This window comes from Ipomoea triloba, chromosome 6 (assembly GCF_003576645.1).
Source record: "Ipomoea triloba cultivar NCNSP0323 chromosome 6, ASM357664v1".
Lineage (NCBI taxonomy): Eukaryota > Viridiplantae > Streptophyta > Magnoliopsida > Solanales > Convolvulaceae > Ipomoea > Ipomoea triloba.
The window spans coordinates 12953413-12971087 of NC_044921.1; the positions used below are offsets into that span (position 1 = coordinate 12953413).

Sequence of the window (17675 nt, forward strand, 5' to 3'; positions counted from 1 at the left end):
GAAGTGTAGGAGATCTATCGATTTAAGAGATATGAAACATAATGCTAGCAAAGAAACATTGTCACTTTTGCCTTAAAAGGAATCTGTCCAGAAGACAAAAACCCTAGTAAGGTGCACCAAACAAACATAATACTAGGGATACGGAACAATCAGATCTTAATACTGGGAAATGTCAACGATCTGATTAAAAATTGTCATGATTTTGGGAGAAAATTTTAAAACTCTCGACAACACACGCCTATATAATTGCTCATTTAAATAAACTGGATCCAGGTGAGATGCCAGAAGCATCCTCATTATTTAATATTTAAAGGAGCAATTAAGGCAGTGCTCGACTCGCTAAAACAGATTCTCTTGACAATGCATACACCATTGAATAATAACCCTGTTGGTTACAAATGGATGTTTGTACGAAAGAGAAATGAAAACAATAAGGTGATACAATAGCGAATGTTTGTAGCATATGGGTTAACGCAGAAACCCTTGATTAATTTTAATCAAATCTCCCATGTACGATGGCATTAAGTTCCGCTATACAAACTAGATAATTGGCAGTACAAACTTAGATATGCAGCTAATAAACGTCGTGACCATATGACAAAAAGGTCATTGGACGGTATGGTCTTTATATGACCTTAGTACAGATCATAATTGACTGTGTAATTTTCCTTTTGAAGAAGGAATTATGTGTCATTATGAATTCGTTAAAGGATTACGAATAGAGTTATTACCCTTATTTAGAAGGGATAATATGTACCATAAGTGTTCTTTATTGAATTGTAAATGAGCATAGTATTACTACATTTGACCCTTGATGGATTTATAATCACAACATGTTTGTTGTTGAAATACAAAGGCTTTACTTAATAGTAAAGCAATTAACTGAGTAATTTCCTCCTGAAGTAGAAAAATGTAAAAATCAAAATATACTGTAGTACTTATTGAATCGTAAAGAGCTTAATGGTATTAGCTCTAAAAACGAATTTTAGAAATTAAAGGGCTTGGAAAACCAAGTATTATCTCGACCTGCAGATCGAGTATTCCCTTGAAAGTTATATACATCAATCAGTCTATTTTTTTGGAAGATGTCTTTAACGCATTTATATTGATTCATCACACTAACGGTTATATCTCTTGAAGAAGATAAGGAACCGTTTAGACTCAAAAATGATACTGAGGACATTCTAAGACTTGAAGTCCATTACTTCATTATTATTGGAACACTTCGGAAGAACTAGAAGTTCTATGATAATATTTTGATTGACATTCCAATTTAAAATTTATGCGATAAAACCAATGTGTGTTTTTCTCATCAATCACTTGGTAATGACTGCCTTTGATCTCCATTCCAAGTTAGTTATGTGTGTTCTACCTCCACTGACAAAGTCAATAAAAGTGTGTTTTTAAGTAAGTATGGTTAAAGAATATTGGGTATATTCAACTTACATAGGCTCCAGAAGAGTTACGAGATCATTGTATAAAATGTTAACTTATAGTGACAATCTTGAAGATTGCCATATGATCTCCTCTACGCTCCTTCTGAAACAGTTATTCTACTTTAAAGCAATGTAGAAATTGAAGATTGTTATCTTCAGGGGGAGATGCGGACTACATTTACTTACTCTTTTGCAACCTATATACTATGTACTCTTTTCCTCACTAGATTTTTCCCACTGGGTTTTTCTAGTGTGGTTTTTAACGAGGCATGAGTATGATATAATAAACGGGGAGAAAGTTGCAATTAAATACTTAATTAGACGAACCCCGAAATCCTGAAGATTATGCCCTGAAGGCTTATGATTGTACTCTTTTTTCCTTAACTAAGTTTTTCCCACATGGTTTTCTTAAGTTAAGGTTTTTAACGAGGCAATCAGGAAGGTTGTTGTCCTCGGGGGGAGCAACAACATACACATAAATTATTGGTCCAGAAGACCACCAAATCTTGAAGATTAAACGCAGAAAGTTATGGTTGTACTATTTTCCTTAACTAAGTTTTTTCCCATTGGGTTTTCTTAGTGTAAGGTTTTTAATGAGGCAACTAGGACTATACATGAGTTTATAAATATCATGTACTAGGCAACTAGGACTATACATGAGTTTATAAATATCATGTACTCTTTTCCTAGGACTATACATGAGTTTATAAATATCATGTACTCTTTTCTTCAACTAGGTTTTTAGTTTATAAATATCATGTACTCTTTTCTTCAACTAGGTTTTTCCCTTATAAATATCATGTACTCTTTTCTTCAACTAGGTTTTTCCCACGTGGTTTTCATGTACTCTTTTCTTCAACTAGGTTTTTCCCACGTGGTTTTTCTAGTGAAGTTTTTAACGAGGCATGAAAGTATTTGAATATACCATTCATGTACCATGTACTCTTTTATTGTCTAGGTTTTTCCCACAGGGTTTTCGTAGCAAGTTTTTGAAGAAGCAAGATTGTGAACAAATAATGTTCAAGGGGGAGTGCTATAAATATATTCATTAGTGAACATTATTATGTAACGGACATATTTATGTCCCCACTTATGATTTCCGTTATAGTTGTATATTATATATATGCTTGTATCTTGTTTGTAAAGTGGTTGATCTAATGAGAAAGATGACTCCCCTTTTTCCTGGTTCTTATTGTTTCTATACACTTTGTATCTCTATTATCATTCACCGGTTAGGAGCTAACAGGCCAACGGGCACAACAACATACATTACAACAAAATTCAATTTTTATCACTATACTCTTGGATGAGTTGAGTTTACCTAATGTACAATCTCTCATATAATAACTGTGAATTTTTTTGTCACCCAAGTTGAGTTTAAATTTCCACAAGTTTTTCTATGCTTGTAATATATTTACTTATTTACAAAAAAAATTATTTAATTACGTAAATTTTTAAAGCCAATCATATATTTAGTCAGATTAAAGGTCAGTATAATTATATTTAACTATAATGTGGGATTAACTCACAATTTAATCTCTATTCATCTATTAGTTAAAGACAAAAATCACGATTATAAGTGACTATAAAGAAAAAGTTAAAGAAACATTTAAAAAAAAAAGATATAAAAATGGGTTTTTTAAAATAATAATTTAGTCCAATTCACAATAATATTCAAAATAAGTATCAAATTAAATGAAATAAATTCTTAAAAAGTGGTTTATAATATCTTAAATTATGTAATAAACTGTTCCTTTGTGGTGTTGATGTCTCTTTCTTTTTGACATCAGATTTAGCCTTTATCCAAAAAAATAAAATAAAAAATAAAATGACAGGCCACAAGTTTTTTCAATTAGGACATCAAAATTAATCATGTTTGTGTCACGTAAAATTTTACAAGGTGATAAAGAATTCTCTAGTGAATTTTAAAATAATTACATTATCAAGTGTCAAATTTGATACTTATGATTAACTTAGAAGAGACCATGTCATCTCATCCATACTATATGGTTCAAAACAATTCTTTTACGATATGCAATTGTGCATTATTCAATCTCATCCTTAACGAATTTGCCAAAATGTTAGATGCTTAAATAGAAATCTATCCTCTAATTAACATGTTCCCATTCACCAATTCTCTTATTCTGTTTAGTACTTTGCTAAACAAATTTGATAGCTACCTACCTCCGACCCTACATTGCCTCAATTGAATCCGCCAAGGAGATGCTATGATTAAAAAAAATCACGAATTAAAATTTTACTAGGGACAATTGAAACTATTTGTAAATAATTTAATTATATTGTACTCACCACTAAATTAAAAAATAAATAAATAAATAAAAAACTGATGTCATATACAAGCCTCCTCAAGTCCATTGTCAAGTGTCAACCTTCGCAAGCTTTATCATTTAGCATAGACAAATACTCCGTAATTGTTTTTTTTTTTTAGTCCTTCAATTTGATTGATATTTTCACCTATAATTCTTGATTATCAACTCTATTAGAAAAAATACAGATTCGATCGAGCGAAACCAGTTTAAACTGACTATATTCAACCATATTGACCTTACATCCCGATCGAATTTCCTGACCGAACAAGTGCCAAAGAGAATCCACTTCATCTACCGACCTCAATATTGTTAGAAGGAGTATTTCTTTTCATACTTGCTCATACACACCTGGCTACATAACTATCTTCCGACCATAGACTTTCATATTTGTACTATTAGTCCCTCCTATTTGAATTTCATATCACTTGTAATCCTTCTAGCATAATTTTTTGCCAAAAAAAAATCACTTGAAACCCGCACACAAATGATATCATGTGTTTGGCCAAAACTTTCGTCAGAAACACTACAACTGATATGAAATTCAAAGTCAATAATCTAATAAAAAAAATGATAACCAAATTACTATAAGTAAAAATGTAAAAATGGCACAAAAGTTAAAAGGCAAAAAACAGAAAACACTTCACGGACAAACTATTTCAATGACAAATCACTTAAAAGTTTTAGCATCACAAGACAAAATCACAAGACACATTTATTAAGTAAACTTATGAATATATATATATATATATGATCATACAGAGTGCTAAATGATCCCGGAAATGAAGATAAAATCAAACAAATTATAACACTTTCAAAACATCCTGGATCATCAAGATTCTGAATTGTGAATCCCTAGTATATAACACATGCAAACAAAAAAGAGATATGTCTCCAACCATGGATATTCAGCACTCTACTTATTCAACAATCTCCTAAAGACTACCACCATTATATTATTTCAATGCTTCTCGAGGTGTGAGATCCATAAGGAAAGAATGGGTATTTCAGTTCTGATTTTGGCCCAATAAAAGCAGCAGAATGCATAATAAAATGATCCAATACAGGATATCACAAAAATCACACTAATGCCTGCATTTGTCGGGAGTCGAACCCGGGCCTATTGCTTGGAAGGCAATTATCCTAACCGTTGGACTACAAACGCCATCGCTGTTCCTTCCTAACAGTGTTTGATAGATACAAAGTATAGATTGCTTACTATGTCTACCAAGTGTTTGATAAAAGATGTGAAAGGTTTGCTGCAAAGCACAGATTTCTTGCTGCGTCTGCGAATCTGATGATCGAATTTCGGAATCTCCATTCCCAACCATTTTTGCATGAACGACACAACCATTTTTTTTTTTTTACATTTAATTTGTTTATTTTTTATTGTTTTATTATTTATATTTTAATTTTTCACAAATTTCAATTATGTAATATATATTTTTGAAATAAATTCTGAATGATTTAATTGCAGTAAATTTAAAATAAATAGAGTAATGACGAAAATTAATTTAAATGTTTATAATTATTATTTTAATAAAATGTAGGTATGTTTATTTTAATTAATTTTCATAATTATAAATTTATATTTCAAATAAATAAACAAATAATTAAAATATAGGATAGAAAATGGTGGGTCCACAAAAAATTGGAAAAAAAAATTCAAACTAATGTGGAGAAGGATTTTTGTGATTGAGTGAGATATTGGATGATGAGGTGGATGTTGGGGCCCACCAAAAAAAAGGGAAAAATCCCAACTGATATAGATGTTCTTAGGGCATACTCAATAGTGGGGCTTTTGTTGTGGCTTTTGAGGAGTTTTTGTAATTAAGTGTGATTAAAAAAGAGAAGATATGAAGAAAGATAAAAAAGAAAAAAAGAAACAACAAAAGTTGACTTTAAAAAAAAAACATTGCACAACGCGCCTAGCAGGCGTGCAGTGCATGCAGGCGTAGTTGTGACCAACACACAAGAGAGAGGCGGATGCATTACTAAAAAGTGGATCCCACATTTCTGTAAAAACCTCATATTTGCAAGAGGCATTTTATCTTCTCTCTCTTCATCTCTTTTTTATGTTGGCAAAATTTTTCTCAAAAATCGTGAGAAACCTTATAATGGGGATGATCTAAGGCTATCCTTAACTCAACAAATTTCTCTCACTTTCTAAAATAGGTCTCACTTCCCCATCACCAAATTTGCAAATTCTCTACTATTTGTTCTATATCCCTGCAAATATCTATCACTTTAAAAAATGGGTCCCACTTTCATATTATATTATACTTTTTCTCATAAATAACTATTCAATCACTAAATTTTTTATTTTTATTTTAAAATATTATATTTTTTTCCTCAAAAGTATTATACTTTTTAATTTTATTATAAGTAACAAACATTTTTTTCCTGATTAGTATTACATTTTCCAACATAAGTATTACATTTCCATCTTGGTCCGACCCGTCTAATAGATAAGGATCCGTGAGATAATGTCATGGGAGACCAATCATTATTGTGTGGACCATGGTTCATATAGCTGTGTGGACCATAATATCAAATAATTATGTACATTCAATATAAAAATAATGTACTTTTAGTATATTAAAAATGTATATTGTATTTAAGGGATGTACATTATTTGTGTACTGAATGTACATTATATAATGTACATTCAGTACACAAATAATGTACATTTAGTATATTAAAAAAATGTAGTTTTTGTTATGGTCCACACAGCACTATGTGGACTATAGTCCACACAATAATTTCTAATGGGCGATTCACCCATTTCTTTTTGTACAAATAAAATTAAAGTGTAAAAAATATCACTAAAAACTCTAATTAAGATATTTAAAATGACAGCTTAAAACCAAATTAAAATATTAACTCAGGTCCATCAAATCAATATTGCAAACCCATTTAGACATTACTGCAACTCATTGCAAATATTTGTTGGCCAGTGCAACCCAACAGCTTCCATCCTTTGCCCCGATGTATGTCTCACTGTCCGTTGGCAAACATTGTGCTTAACTTGTGGAAAGTAAGCCTTGTTATTGCCGTGACCGGTAGCATTCGACAACCCTTTAGAGAATTATTAAATGATTCAGATGAATTAGTTGTCATTATGCCATACCGGTGACCACCATCGTGAGATAATGTCCACGCTTCAGGCTCGATTGCAGACAAATAATTGTGGGCTTCTGGCCAGTATTGTTGTATGCTTTGCATTGACGAATAGAATTTGTTTTTAGTAACGGCAGTACCTGCTTCCCATACTAAGCCCTTCAGTCTGCTATTTTTGAACCTGGTCATCACATTACTTCGAATGTGTCTTAGGTAAAAACGGCGCTTGACTCGACTGCTTTGTAATTCAGGTAACTTATTATATGCAACATCTATCCCGGCATGTCTATCCGAAATGATGCAAATTGAAGGAAGATCGTAAAAGACATGTCTTGCTAGCCGTTTGAGAAAGCACGTCCAACTGGCTCCGTTTTCAGAATCTACAATTGAGTACGCCAGTGGATAAATTTCCTTATTAGCGTTCATGCCGACCGCTAATAAGAGATGACCTTTGTATTTGCCGTACACGTGTGTACCATCAACGGCAATAACAAGTATGCAAAACCGAAAACCTTCAATTGCAGGCTTGAAAGCCCAGAACGCATATAAGAAATGCCCATACACCGAACCCGCTTCGGATGGATTGAATTTTATATCAACAATCGTACCTGGATTAGCTATCTTCAACAAGTTCAAGAATTTCGGGAGCTTAGTGTACGATTGGTCAAACTTCTCATAGATGCTCTCAACGCACTTTTGACGTGCATACCATCCTTTTTTGTACGTAATGTCCAACCTGTAGTGCTGTTTCACATCAACTTGGATGTGTTTTATTTTGTATTCTGGGTCGGCACCGACTTTTTGATAAATCAAATCGGCTATTAGTGCACTTGTGCACATTTTCTCCGACCCACCCTGGTCGAAATCATTTCTGCATGTGTGGGGCTCTCTGAACTTCGTAATAATCCATTCGTCTGTCACCCCCCTCAATTTTTTGCAGACAGTGTCCAAGGACATGGTTGTTGTGTATTATTAGAATTGCGGCACACAACACGCCACGACTTCGGTTTTTTGTAAGCAGAACGAAATTTCCTTCTTTGCGCGATACTGTACATCTGAAGTGCAGTTTTGAGTTGTTGGAAAGAAGTGAAAACCATCCCGATACTGAGCTCATTTGTTGACGGGTCGTAAGAGATCACTTCTTCATTGTCCTGTTCTAAATAACCGGTAGTAAATGATACCGGAGCGTGATAGTAAGGAATTTCAGAATCAGGAACTCCTTGGCGTCGACTTCGATCATTTTCCAAAGTGTCGTGTGTTTCTTCAAATGATTCGAAATCCATGGAGAATTGACCATTAGTATTTTCCCCATCTGAACTATCAGAGGCCTGTGACAGTATCGGTTCTTGTTCTGAATCCGTACTCTCATATGTACGGGTTGCGATGTTGATGGTATTGCTGTTGGCAATGATGTCGCAGCAACAGATGGTTCTCCGTAGTGAATTTGTTGTTGTTCAATGTTTGGACCAAAATTACTGAAATCAACGTACGGTTCGTATGTTGCATTCATTATTGGCCTAACATAAACGTGTAGATCATCCACTGCAGAAGTTTGCTGAACAAAATATTGCCACTTTTCTGGTGTATGAATATGGTAAGGAGTATGTGTCTTACCCATTGAAGTTGCGAATACCAATCTTCCAATAATCTCTATGTTGGTGTCAGGAGTGACACCCATTGCATGTCGTATCAAAACAATGACAAAATCATATTTAATATGCACATGAAGTGGAATAACCGTATGTGCAGGAATTGAGTATGATAGTTGTGGTGGCATAGATAATTGAGAAATTTGACCACCAAAGAATACAAATAGTTGACATGTATTATTGTGTTGACCAGCCATGTTGGATGTTGAAGTGGAGAAAACTGTAATGGAGTTTGAATTTGTATTTGGTTAACTTGTGAGATAGCAAATTTTGAGTGTGTTGCGTTTTGCATTTTGGGTAATTTATAACCCGTCAGGAATCTCACTACTAGCTCCTACAGATGTGAAAATACGCAAAATGACTAATGCATCAGTGTTTTTTTTAATAGAACACACGAAATGACCAATGCATACCTATTTAGATTCGACTGTGAAATGGCTAATGCATAATAACCCGTCAGGAATCTCACTACTAGCTCCTACAGATGTGAAAATACACGAAATGACTAATGCATTAGTGTTTTTTTAATAGAACACGCGAAATGACTAATGCATACCTATTTAGATTCGTTTGTGAAGTGACTAATGCATCACTATATTTAATTTCATCTGAACACGCGAAATGACTAATATATAAAACCAAAACTTTTCAGAGATTCTATTTCGGTTAGGAATCTCTGAAAAGAAAAAATGACTATTGATTCATTGCTGTGGATTGCTGAAGGAATGAGGAAATGACTATTGATTCACGCTATAAATAGAGGTAATGTTGATATGGATTTGCAGAGATTCGTCTGAAAAGAAACAAAAAAATAAAAAAAGTTAAACACGGCTCCTAGGGAGCCGTGTTATGCCTGACTAAAATAAATAAATAAAACACGGCTCCCTAGGAACCGTGTTATATTTAAAAAAAAAATTCAACAACACTGCTTATATCTCGATATCTCACTCTTTTCTTTATTTTGCAAACAAAATAACTAACTAATAATAAGAATGTTGTTGTCAAATAATATTATTTTTTTGAAAGCTTGTCAAATAATATTATTAATAATTATCTTATACAAAACTCGTGTTATCCCGCATCAATCACAATTTACTATTTAATTTTAAAAAATATTATTTCATTTAACATCGGGGTGATTAGTGGTGATGTCCATGCCGTGTACCAGTTCCACAAGTCGTTGGATAGCGCATTCTCGTTGATTTTCGTTGCACTTGTTGAACCGGCTGAGACAAAAAGTCTTCCATGGTTGGCACTTCACCTTGCGCGGAGGACTCTCCCCGTCGGAATTCCTGTATTGGATGGTCAGAAGGCATGCCGTTGTATGAAGGACGAGCTTCAAAATTTGGGATGTGAGGTTGGGCATATTGATAAGACGACCCTTGTTGTGTTGGATTGTACACTGCACTCGCCGGGGTCGCATAATTGGGATACTGGAATGATGATGGAGCGAATTGAACATGCCCAAACTGAGGGTAAGGTGAGTACTCTCCATACTTGGAATATGATGTAGGAAGTTGACTGCTAGTAGCACCTTCGCTGCTATACAAATTTCTACTACTGTGGCCACCATGTGAACTACTAACATTGTACGAGCCATCATCATCCCCCATCATAACGGGCATCAGGTTGTCTCTCCTATCGTCATCCTGATCATCCTCTTCTGAAAAAGCCTCACGTGCCCCTACATTTGCCTCTGCTTGCACAACTGGGTGAATTGCACGCATTCTCCTGCCACCTAGTTGTCCAGCACGCCCCCTTCTGTGCTCCCTTTCTCGCCGTAAATCCCTACGGCGACCTCGATACGCTTCATCTGGGTTAGGGTTAGTGTTAAGAATCTCATCCTCGATGTGATGCAAATATGCAAACGGGGTCCCCGCCACAAGCTGCTCCATCCTTTGGGTAACTTCTTCAAGGGCTATGTCGTTGTTTTCTTCAGGATTATCAAGGGAGTGTCTCCCTCTACGACTCAAGCGGTGCACCTCAAGGACCTATGACACCAAAATATATTACACATGCATTATTAACATAATAACCATAAAGGTATGACTTTTTTTAAAAAATAATACTTACAAATTCATTAAAAGCGCTGGACTGCTCTTGATAACCCTCATGGTCTACGTGGGCAGGATTACCAATTTGGCGACGCCCAATCCGGTAGTACCATGAAATGTAACCAGCACTCACGGTTAATTCACCCCAAGGTTGTTGCATTTCAATGACATGTTGTTCCCTATTAACCCATTCAGCCAAATAATCAACGTGTTTTTCACCCCAATCAACAATTTTTTTGCCTAACCGTCCGTCGGTATCGTGCAAGTCCTTATGATATTCCACTTGTTGAGGGACGTCTTGAAATCCACTAAATTGTCTACAGAACCAGTCGGGAAAGTAATGCTCAACAATAAATAAATAAATAAATAAATAAATAAATAAAAAAGATGAGCGGTACTTCTGTCGTCCATATGCGTGCTCCTGCCTTGCAATATCCGGGCAAAATGGCCATAACTTCATTGTAAGGGGTGAACACGAACTGCAAAAAAAATAAAAAATAAAAAATAAAAAAACCAATATCACGATTTCATAATGTTATTTGTTATGTAATCTAAAATCTAAAATTGTAATATAATTTCAAAATATAAATAAAACGTTATACAAACTAACGTTGCGCTCGTGAGTACGATCCAATTGATCCCGATATGCTCTAACCACGTGCGAGGTCACATTCCGATATCCGTGGGAACACACCCATCTACGCTTGCAAATGTAATCATAAATTAGAAAAACACTACATTACCAAATTTAAAGTTGTTAACGTATTTACTACAACTAACCTCGCACCGAGTGGCATATAACCTAATTACTCGACAGGCAAAACGCCTTCTGGCCTGACCATGGGCAACCGCTCCCATGCCCATAGTTGAAGTAAAACCATGCATCCACAAACTGTCGAAGCATGGTAATCAGCGCCTCAGCACAACGCCCTATACAAATATGCTAGTACCGCCGAGCCCCAACTATAATTACCACAGCTCTCAAAATCTCGCAAGAAATGTAATAAATATAATTTTACATCTCTTTTTGTTGTTTCGGAGAAAAAAAACCATCCTACCAAATGAAAAAGATAAAGCCGTGTTGCTATTTGCACCTCTTCAACTGTGCTCTCGTCGGTTAACTCGGGCAGATTCAGTATTACTGCTGACATAATTTTACTCCCTTTAATTGATTCTAAACCGGGAGTTAATCCTAAGACCTCTGTACAAAGAGTTTGCCAATATTGTGCTGGAGCCCGATCAAACCCGATAACAGGTAACCCGTCCACTTTCAGACCAAATAACACTTCAACGTCTTGAAGTGTTATGCCCACCTCACCGAAGGGCATATGAAATGCGTGAACTTCGGGTCGCCACCGCTCTAAAAGAGCGGAAATAAGTCCATGGTCCACCAAAATGTGCGTCACGTGAGAAGCCCCATACAAGCCTGCCTGGCGCATGTACTCCACCATCCTAGGATCACGGGCCTCTCGGTCGCCCGTGTAACAATATCATAGCGAGCAACTTTTACCACAACATCAAAGTTTGGATCCTCCCACACTGATCTGGATTTGTGCGTTTCTTGACACACTAGCACTGATGTGTTAATCGGTCCAAGATGATATGTGGGGGCTTTTCGTGCCATATCTCTAAAACAAATATTTATGTAATTAATCAACCATCACAAATCAATATTAATCGGGTCCTTTTTTGCAAAATATCTAATATTTGTATTTTATTAGGAAACTTTTTTATTACTATATGGATTAATATTATAATACAACTCTTATAATATAATAATATGAATTAATATCTGAGATTTGCATTGTATTTCATTAGGAAACTTTTTTTGCAAAATATTCCAGTAAATTTAACCGGCTTATTATTGATTTAATAATCCATTTAAACAACTCTGATTTTTTTTATCCTTCAATGTAACCATTATATTTTAATATGTCTTCTGCTGCTGCGGTTAATCATCATCATCATCGTCATCATCATTATTATTAATCTGACAACTACTACAACTATTATTATTATAATTATTATACTACTACTATTATTATTATTATAGTACTAACTAACAATTTATCTAAACAAATAATCTTATCAAAATCAATTTATATATGAGTTCGCAGTCAATGAAACCATATTCAAAACTAAAATAAAAAAATATGCTTTGAGCGTAAGATGAAACCAGATTCAAAACAAAATCTCATATTCAAACCACGGCCTTTCTAAGGACTTTTTTGAATATTTGTTATTGGTGTAAATTTAAAAAAAAAAATTACAGAGTAAAAGAACATACCACTTTCTTTGCTATGAACAACTCAAAACAGTATATTATTATTTTGAAGGAGGACAATGATTTTTTGTTGGTGTTGCTAAGAATGTTGAAAGAAGAGAGGAGAGGGGGAACTTGATATTCTGATGAAGAGGGGAGTGAATTAGGATAAAAATGAGAGAGATTGGTATTCTGATGAAGACGGGAGAGAATTATGGTAAAAATGAGAGTTGAAACCCGTGAAGAAGTTTGAGGGGACTTGTATCAACTTTTTGACCACCTATTTTTTGACCAATCACCTTTCCTATTATATTCTCCTCCCAAAGCTGTTGTAGAATACTGAAGATATGGGAAAAACTATTCCTAATATAACACAGCCTCTAGAATGAGGTAATTTATTCGTAATATAACACGTTTCCTTGGAGGCCGTGATACTGTTGATATAACACGGCTCCTCGGATGCTGTGATTCCTTGCTCCAACCGGTTCACACTTCGCTCCCTGTTTGGAATCCATTTCAAATTTCCTTCCCCGTCGGAGAAAGCACCAAGTCCATCAATTTACTATATCAACTCACTATTTTAAGTTTATCAAGTCACTGCCATATGGTCCAATTATTAATAAAATAAAATAAAAAAACCTCTTGAAAGTATAACTTGAATAATTTCAAAAATAGAAATTGAAATGTTCTTTAAAAAAAGGTCAAAAATGTTGGTTTAAAGAACTATAACCGAACCTTTCTACAAGTTCCGATTCTAGTTCCTTGAAACATAAAACTAGGAACCAATCACTACAAGAAAAATGCTCATAGATAACGGTTAAAAACCATTGTCTATGTGGTAAAATTTCTGTTGATGAAGCCAATGTTGTTGTAAGTCCGGCGCAAAGACAACGGTTTTTAACCGTTGTCTATTGAGTGTTGTTGAAGCCGGTGTTGTTGATAGTCACGCACATAACAACGGTTATTAACAGTTGTCTATTGAGTGTTGTTAAAACTGGTGTTGTTGTAAGTCCCGCGCAAAGACAACGAGTTTAACCGTTGTCTTTTCTAGCAAAGACAACGGTTAAAAACCGTTGTCTATTGAGTGTTGTTGAAACCGGTGTCGTTGTCAGTCTCGCGCAAAGACAACGGTTTTAAACCATTGTCTATTGAGTGTTGTTGAAAGTCACAGGCATAGACAATGGTTTTTAACCGTTGTCTATTGTGTGTTATTAAAAAAAGCGTTGTTGAAAGTTAACGTCAATAGACAACAGTTAAAATCTTTGATATATAAGACAACGATTAAAAATCGTTGTCTATTGAGTGTTGTTGAAACTTGTATTGTGCAAAGTTACAAGCATAGACTACGGTTTTTAACTGTTGTCTTATATATCAAAGACATCGGTTAAAAATCATTGTTCTCACATTCATAGACAACAACTTTAAACCGTTGATTTTAAAATCAAAACATGTTTTTTTTAGCATAAAAGCAATACTTCCATTAATTCAAATCATGATACAGATCGTTGACAACAAAAGAAGGAGGGTCAGACGTCCACTCCTGTCGTACAGATATAGAACATGCCTCCCTAGCTAACTGATGGGCAACCATGTTTGCAGTACGCTTAACATGAGAGATAGTTACATTCGACAAAGAATCTAACATATCTTTAATATCTAAAATTAAGAGACTAAAAGAAGAAACTCATTCATCTTCGCTCAGTTGTTGGATAACCTGCAAAGCATCAGTTTCAATATGCACTTTTGTGATGCCTTTCACTTTCAACCAGCTTAAAGCTTCCCTAACTGCCATTCCTTCTGCCTCGCTAGGGGTAAAAACTCCCTTCCCCGGTATACCGATTGCTGCAATGAAATTTCCTTGGTCATCCCGAAGAACCCATCCAAGTCCCATGACACCGCAGCGTTCATCAACTGCCGCATCAGAGTTCAATTTCATCCACCCTGGACTTTGTTTCTCCCATTTCGCTATCCTCTGGTTTGTTTGGTTCCTCCTGTTTCTATCTCCCTCTACAATGCTCCTCCAGTCAGCTAAGAAAAACTTCCCTTCATCTGCCACCATTTTGCTAGAAGAAGTACGTTGGTTCCAAATCTTGTTGTTTCTTGCATTCCATATTTTCCAACAAATAGTGATCATTTGACTGACTTGTTATTCTCTAAGAGTGATGATATGATACTCTACCCAATCTGAGAATAAACTAAAATTGTTTGTTCGAACCGACAGATTTGAAATATTCCAGCATTTCTTTGCAAACTGACATTGAACAAATAGATGTAAAATAGAGTCATCTTCCCTTTGGCACATTTGGCCAGTGGTGGAACAATTCACATTTTGTTCGTAACAGATCAGTAGTTGGAAGACATGATGCTACTACTTGCCAGAAAAAAACTTTTATTTTTCTCGGAAGATTTAGCTTCCACATTGTGGCCCATTTTTTCTTATCAGCTTGGTCAAGCCTTCTTGTGATTGCACCATAGCAGCTTTTGACAGTGAACAAACCTTTTTTATCTTCCTTCCATATTATCTTATCCTCCCTTTGCATCACTGGTAAAGGAATACTCAGAATTTGGCTAGCATCTCTATTATTAAAGATTTCTCTCACAATATCGTCATCCCATTCATTTTTACCTATCTTCATTAGGGATGAAACTGGAGCTTCTTCAAGGTAAGGGAAAGGTGGAGTTTGAATCTCAGCATCTACCTGGTTGGGAAGCCATTTATCTCCCCATATTCGAATAGCTTTTCCATTCCCCACTCTCCATCGTCTATGCTTCCGAATGATGTGTTGCGTCTCTAGTAGACTGCTCCAAATGAAAGAAGGGCTTCCCTTTTTATATTTTTGCCTCCAAAAATGAGCTCCCTAGATAATACTTTGACTTATAGACTTTAGCAACAAGGGAGTTGGGTTTTTCCATTAACCTCCAAGCTTTTTTAGAAAGCATTGCTAGGTTGAAATCTCTAAGTTTCCTAAACCCAAGACCCCCCAATTCTTTGGGGCAGTAAGTTTATTCCACTCCTTCCAATTTATCCCTCTTCTTCCTTCTGTTTCGCCTCGCCACCAGAATGAATTTATAGCTCTCTCAATTTCCTTGATCATCTCCCTAGGAAGAAGAAAAGTATTCATAGCATAAAGGGCTAAGCTTGCATAACATTTTTTAGCAGAATTTCCCTTCCTGCCTTGGACAGAAACCTGTGATTCCAACTTTTCATTCTATCTATTATCCTCCCCTTAATGAACCCCAGAATGCTTCTCTTGTTTATCCCTATAAGTGACGGCAAACCCAAGTAATTCCCATCAACTCCCTCTTTTCTTACTTCTACAATGTGCTTGATTTGCTCTCTCATTTCAGCTTTCACATTCGGACTAAAAGATACTGTTGATTTTTCATAATTGATAATCTGTCCAAAAGCTTCCCCATACTTCTTTAACACTTCTTTAAGTGCTTTGCTTTCCACTTGATTGGCTTTTATGAGTATGAAGCTATCATCAGTGAAAAATAAGTGAGAAATCTTTGGTGCCCCCAGAGCTATTCCAATGCCATGAATATCACCTTTAGCTTCCACTCTTCGAATCATAGCACTAAGACCTTCCGTGGTAAGAATAAATAGGTAAGATGATAGTGGGTCACCTTGTCTCAGTCCTCTTTGGGGAACTATAGGACCAATTTCCACCCCCTCCTGAAGTATGCTATAGGAAACTGTAGATACACATTCTATAATCAGATTCACCCATCTCAGATCAAATCCCATTTTTATCATAACTGCCCGGAGAAGAGCCCATTCAGCCCTATCATACGCCTTACTAACATCCAACTTGATTGCGGCGAAACCCTCCTTATCTTGAGTTTTTCTCTTCATAAAATGATGTGTTTCAAATGCCAGCATAACATTATCTGTTATTAGTCTGCCTGGGACAAACGCAGACTGATTTTCAGAGATTAAGTTGCAGAGTAAAGGTTTCATTCTATTAGCAAGGACCTTTGAGATTATCTTGTAGAGGACTCTACACAGTGCTATGGGTCGAAGATCACTCATCATCTCAGGTTTATTCTTTTTAGGAATGAGAACAAGATGAGTTTGATTAATACCTTTCGGAAGCTTCCCAGTAGTAAGAACCATGTTGCACAATTGGACAATATCACTGCTCAAAATATCCCAATATGCTTGGTAGAAACCTGGATTTAACCCATCGGGACCCAAAGATTTATCTTGTTGCATACTGAAGGTGGCTGATTTCACTTCCTCAAATGTTATTTTGACTAGCAGGGCTTCATTCTGTTTTTGTGTGATTTTTGAGTCAATGCAATCAACAACTTTCTCAAGATCTCTTGGAGTAGTTTGGAAAATATGTTGGAAGTAAGAGATCATTAAATTATTCAGTTCTTGACCTTTCTCTCTCTATATACCTTGGTTATCTTTGAGCATTTCAATCTTGTTAATCTTCCTCCTTCCCCTCACCACATTGTGAAAGAATTTAGTGTTTACATCCTGTTCTTTAATCAAAACAGGTTAAAAACTGAACTAATGTCGTTACAATAGTTTGGAATTGGAACTGAACTGCTGTTGTCCCTACTTGAGTATATATTACAATATTGTAGTGTTGTTTTTAATATACACTACAATATTGTAATATATACAAAGTACTTCCATCTCTATGGTTCGAATAGAAGAAGAAAGAATCGCATCTTAAAACTTCGTGATGATAATGGCCAGTGGATTGAGGGTGATGGTTTGTTAAGCTTAGCAAAGACATATTTTCAGAATATTTTTACTTCTAAAGGTGCCCATTGGGACAATTTGTTTGATAATCTTAATTCGAGGAGTTCTC

The 17675-nt window shown here is 35.3% G+C and overlaps 2 protein-coding genes and 1 non-coding gene across 3 annotated transcripts; all 3 read right to left on the minus strand.

Annotated features, from left to right (window-relative positions):
• Positions 1 to 4856: 4856 nt before the first annotated feature.
• TRNAG-UCC lies at positions 4857 to 4928 on the minus strand. The gene has a single exon. It is a non-coding gene; the product is annotated as a tRNA-Gly (tRNA).
• A 1832-nt stretch (positions 4929 to 6760) lies between these two features.
• Positions 6761 to 7840, minus strand: LOC116023494. Its single transcript, XM_031264496.1, has one exon. It carries the CDS (start codon positions 7838 to 7840, stop codon positions 6761 to 6763), a length of 1080 nt encoding a protein of 359 aa, XP_031120356.1.
• Positions 7841 to 14533: 6693 nt separating this feature from the next.
• On the minus strand, positions 14534 to 14908 carry LOC116023495. Its single transcript, XM_031264497.1, has one exon. It carries the CDS (start codon positions 14906 to 14908, stop codon positions 14534 to 14536), a length of 375 nt encoding a protein of 124 aa, XP_031120357.1.
• Positions 14909 to 17675: the final 2767 nt, after the last annotated feature.

Excerpts from the sequence above, each read along its gene's own strand:
- LOC116023494 (XM_031264496.1), bottom strand. The coding sequence starts at position 7,840 with ATGTCCTTGGACACTGTCTGCAAAAAATTGAGGGGGGTGACAGACGAA.
- LOC116023495 (XM_031264497.1), bottom strand. The coding sequence starts at position 14,908 with ATGGTGGCAGATGAAGGGAAGTTTTTCTTAGCTGACTGGAGGAGCATT.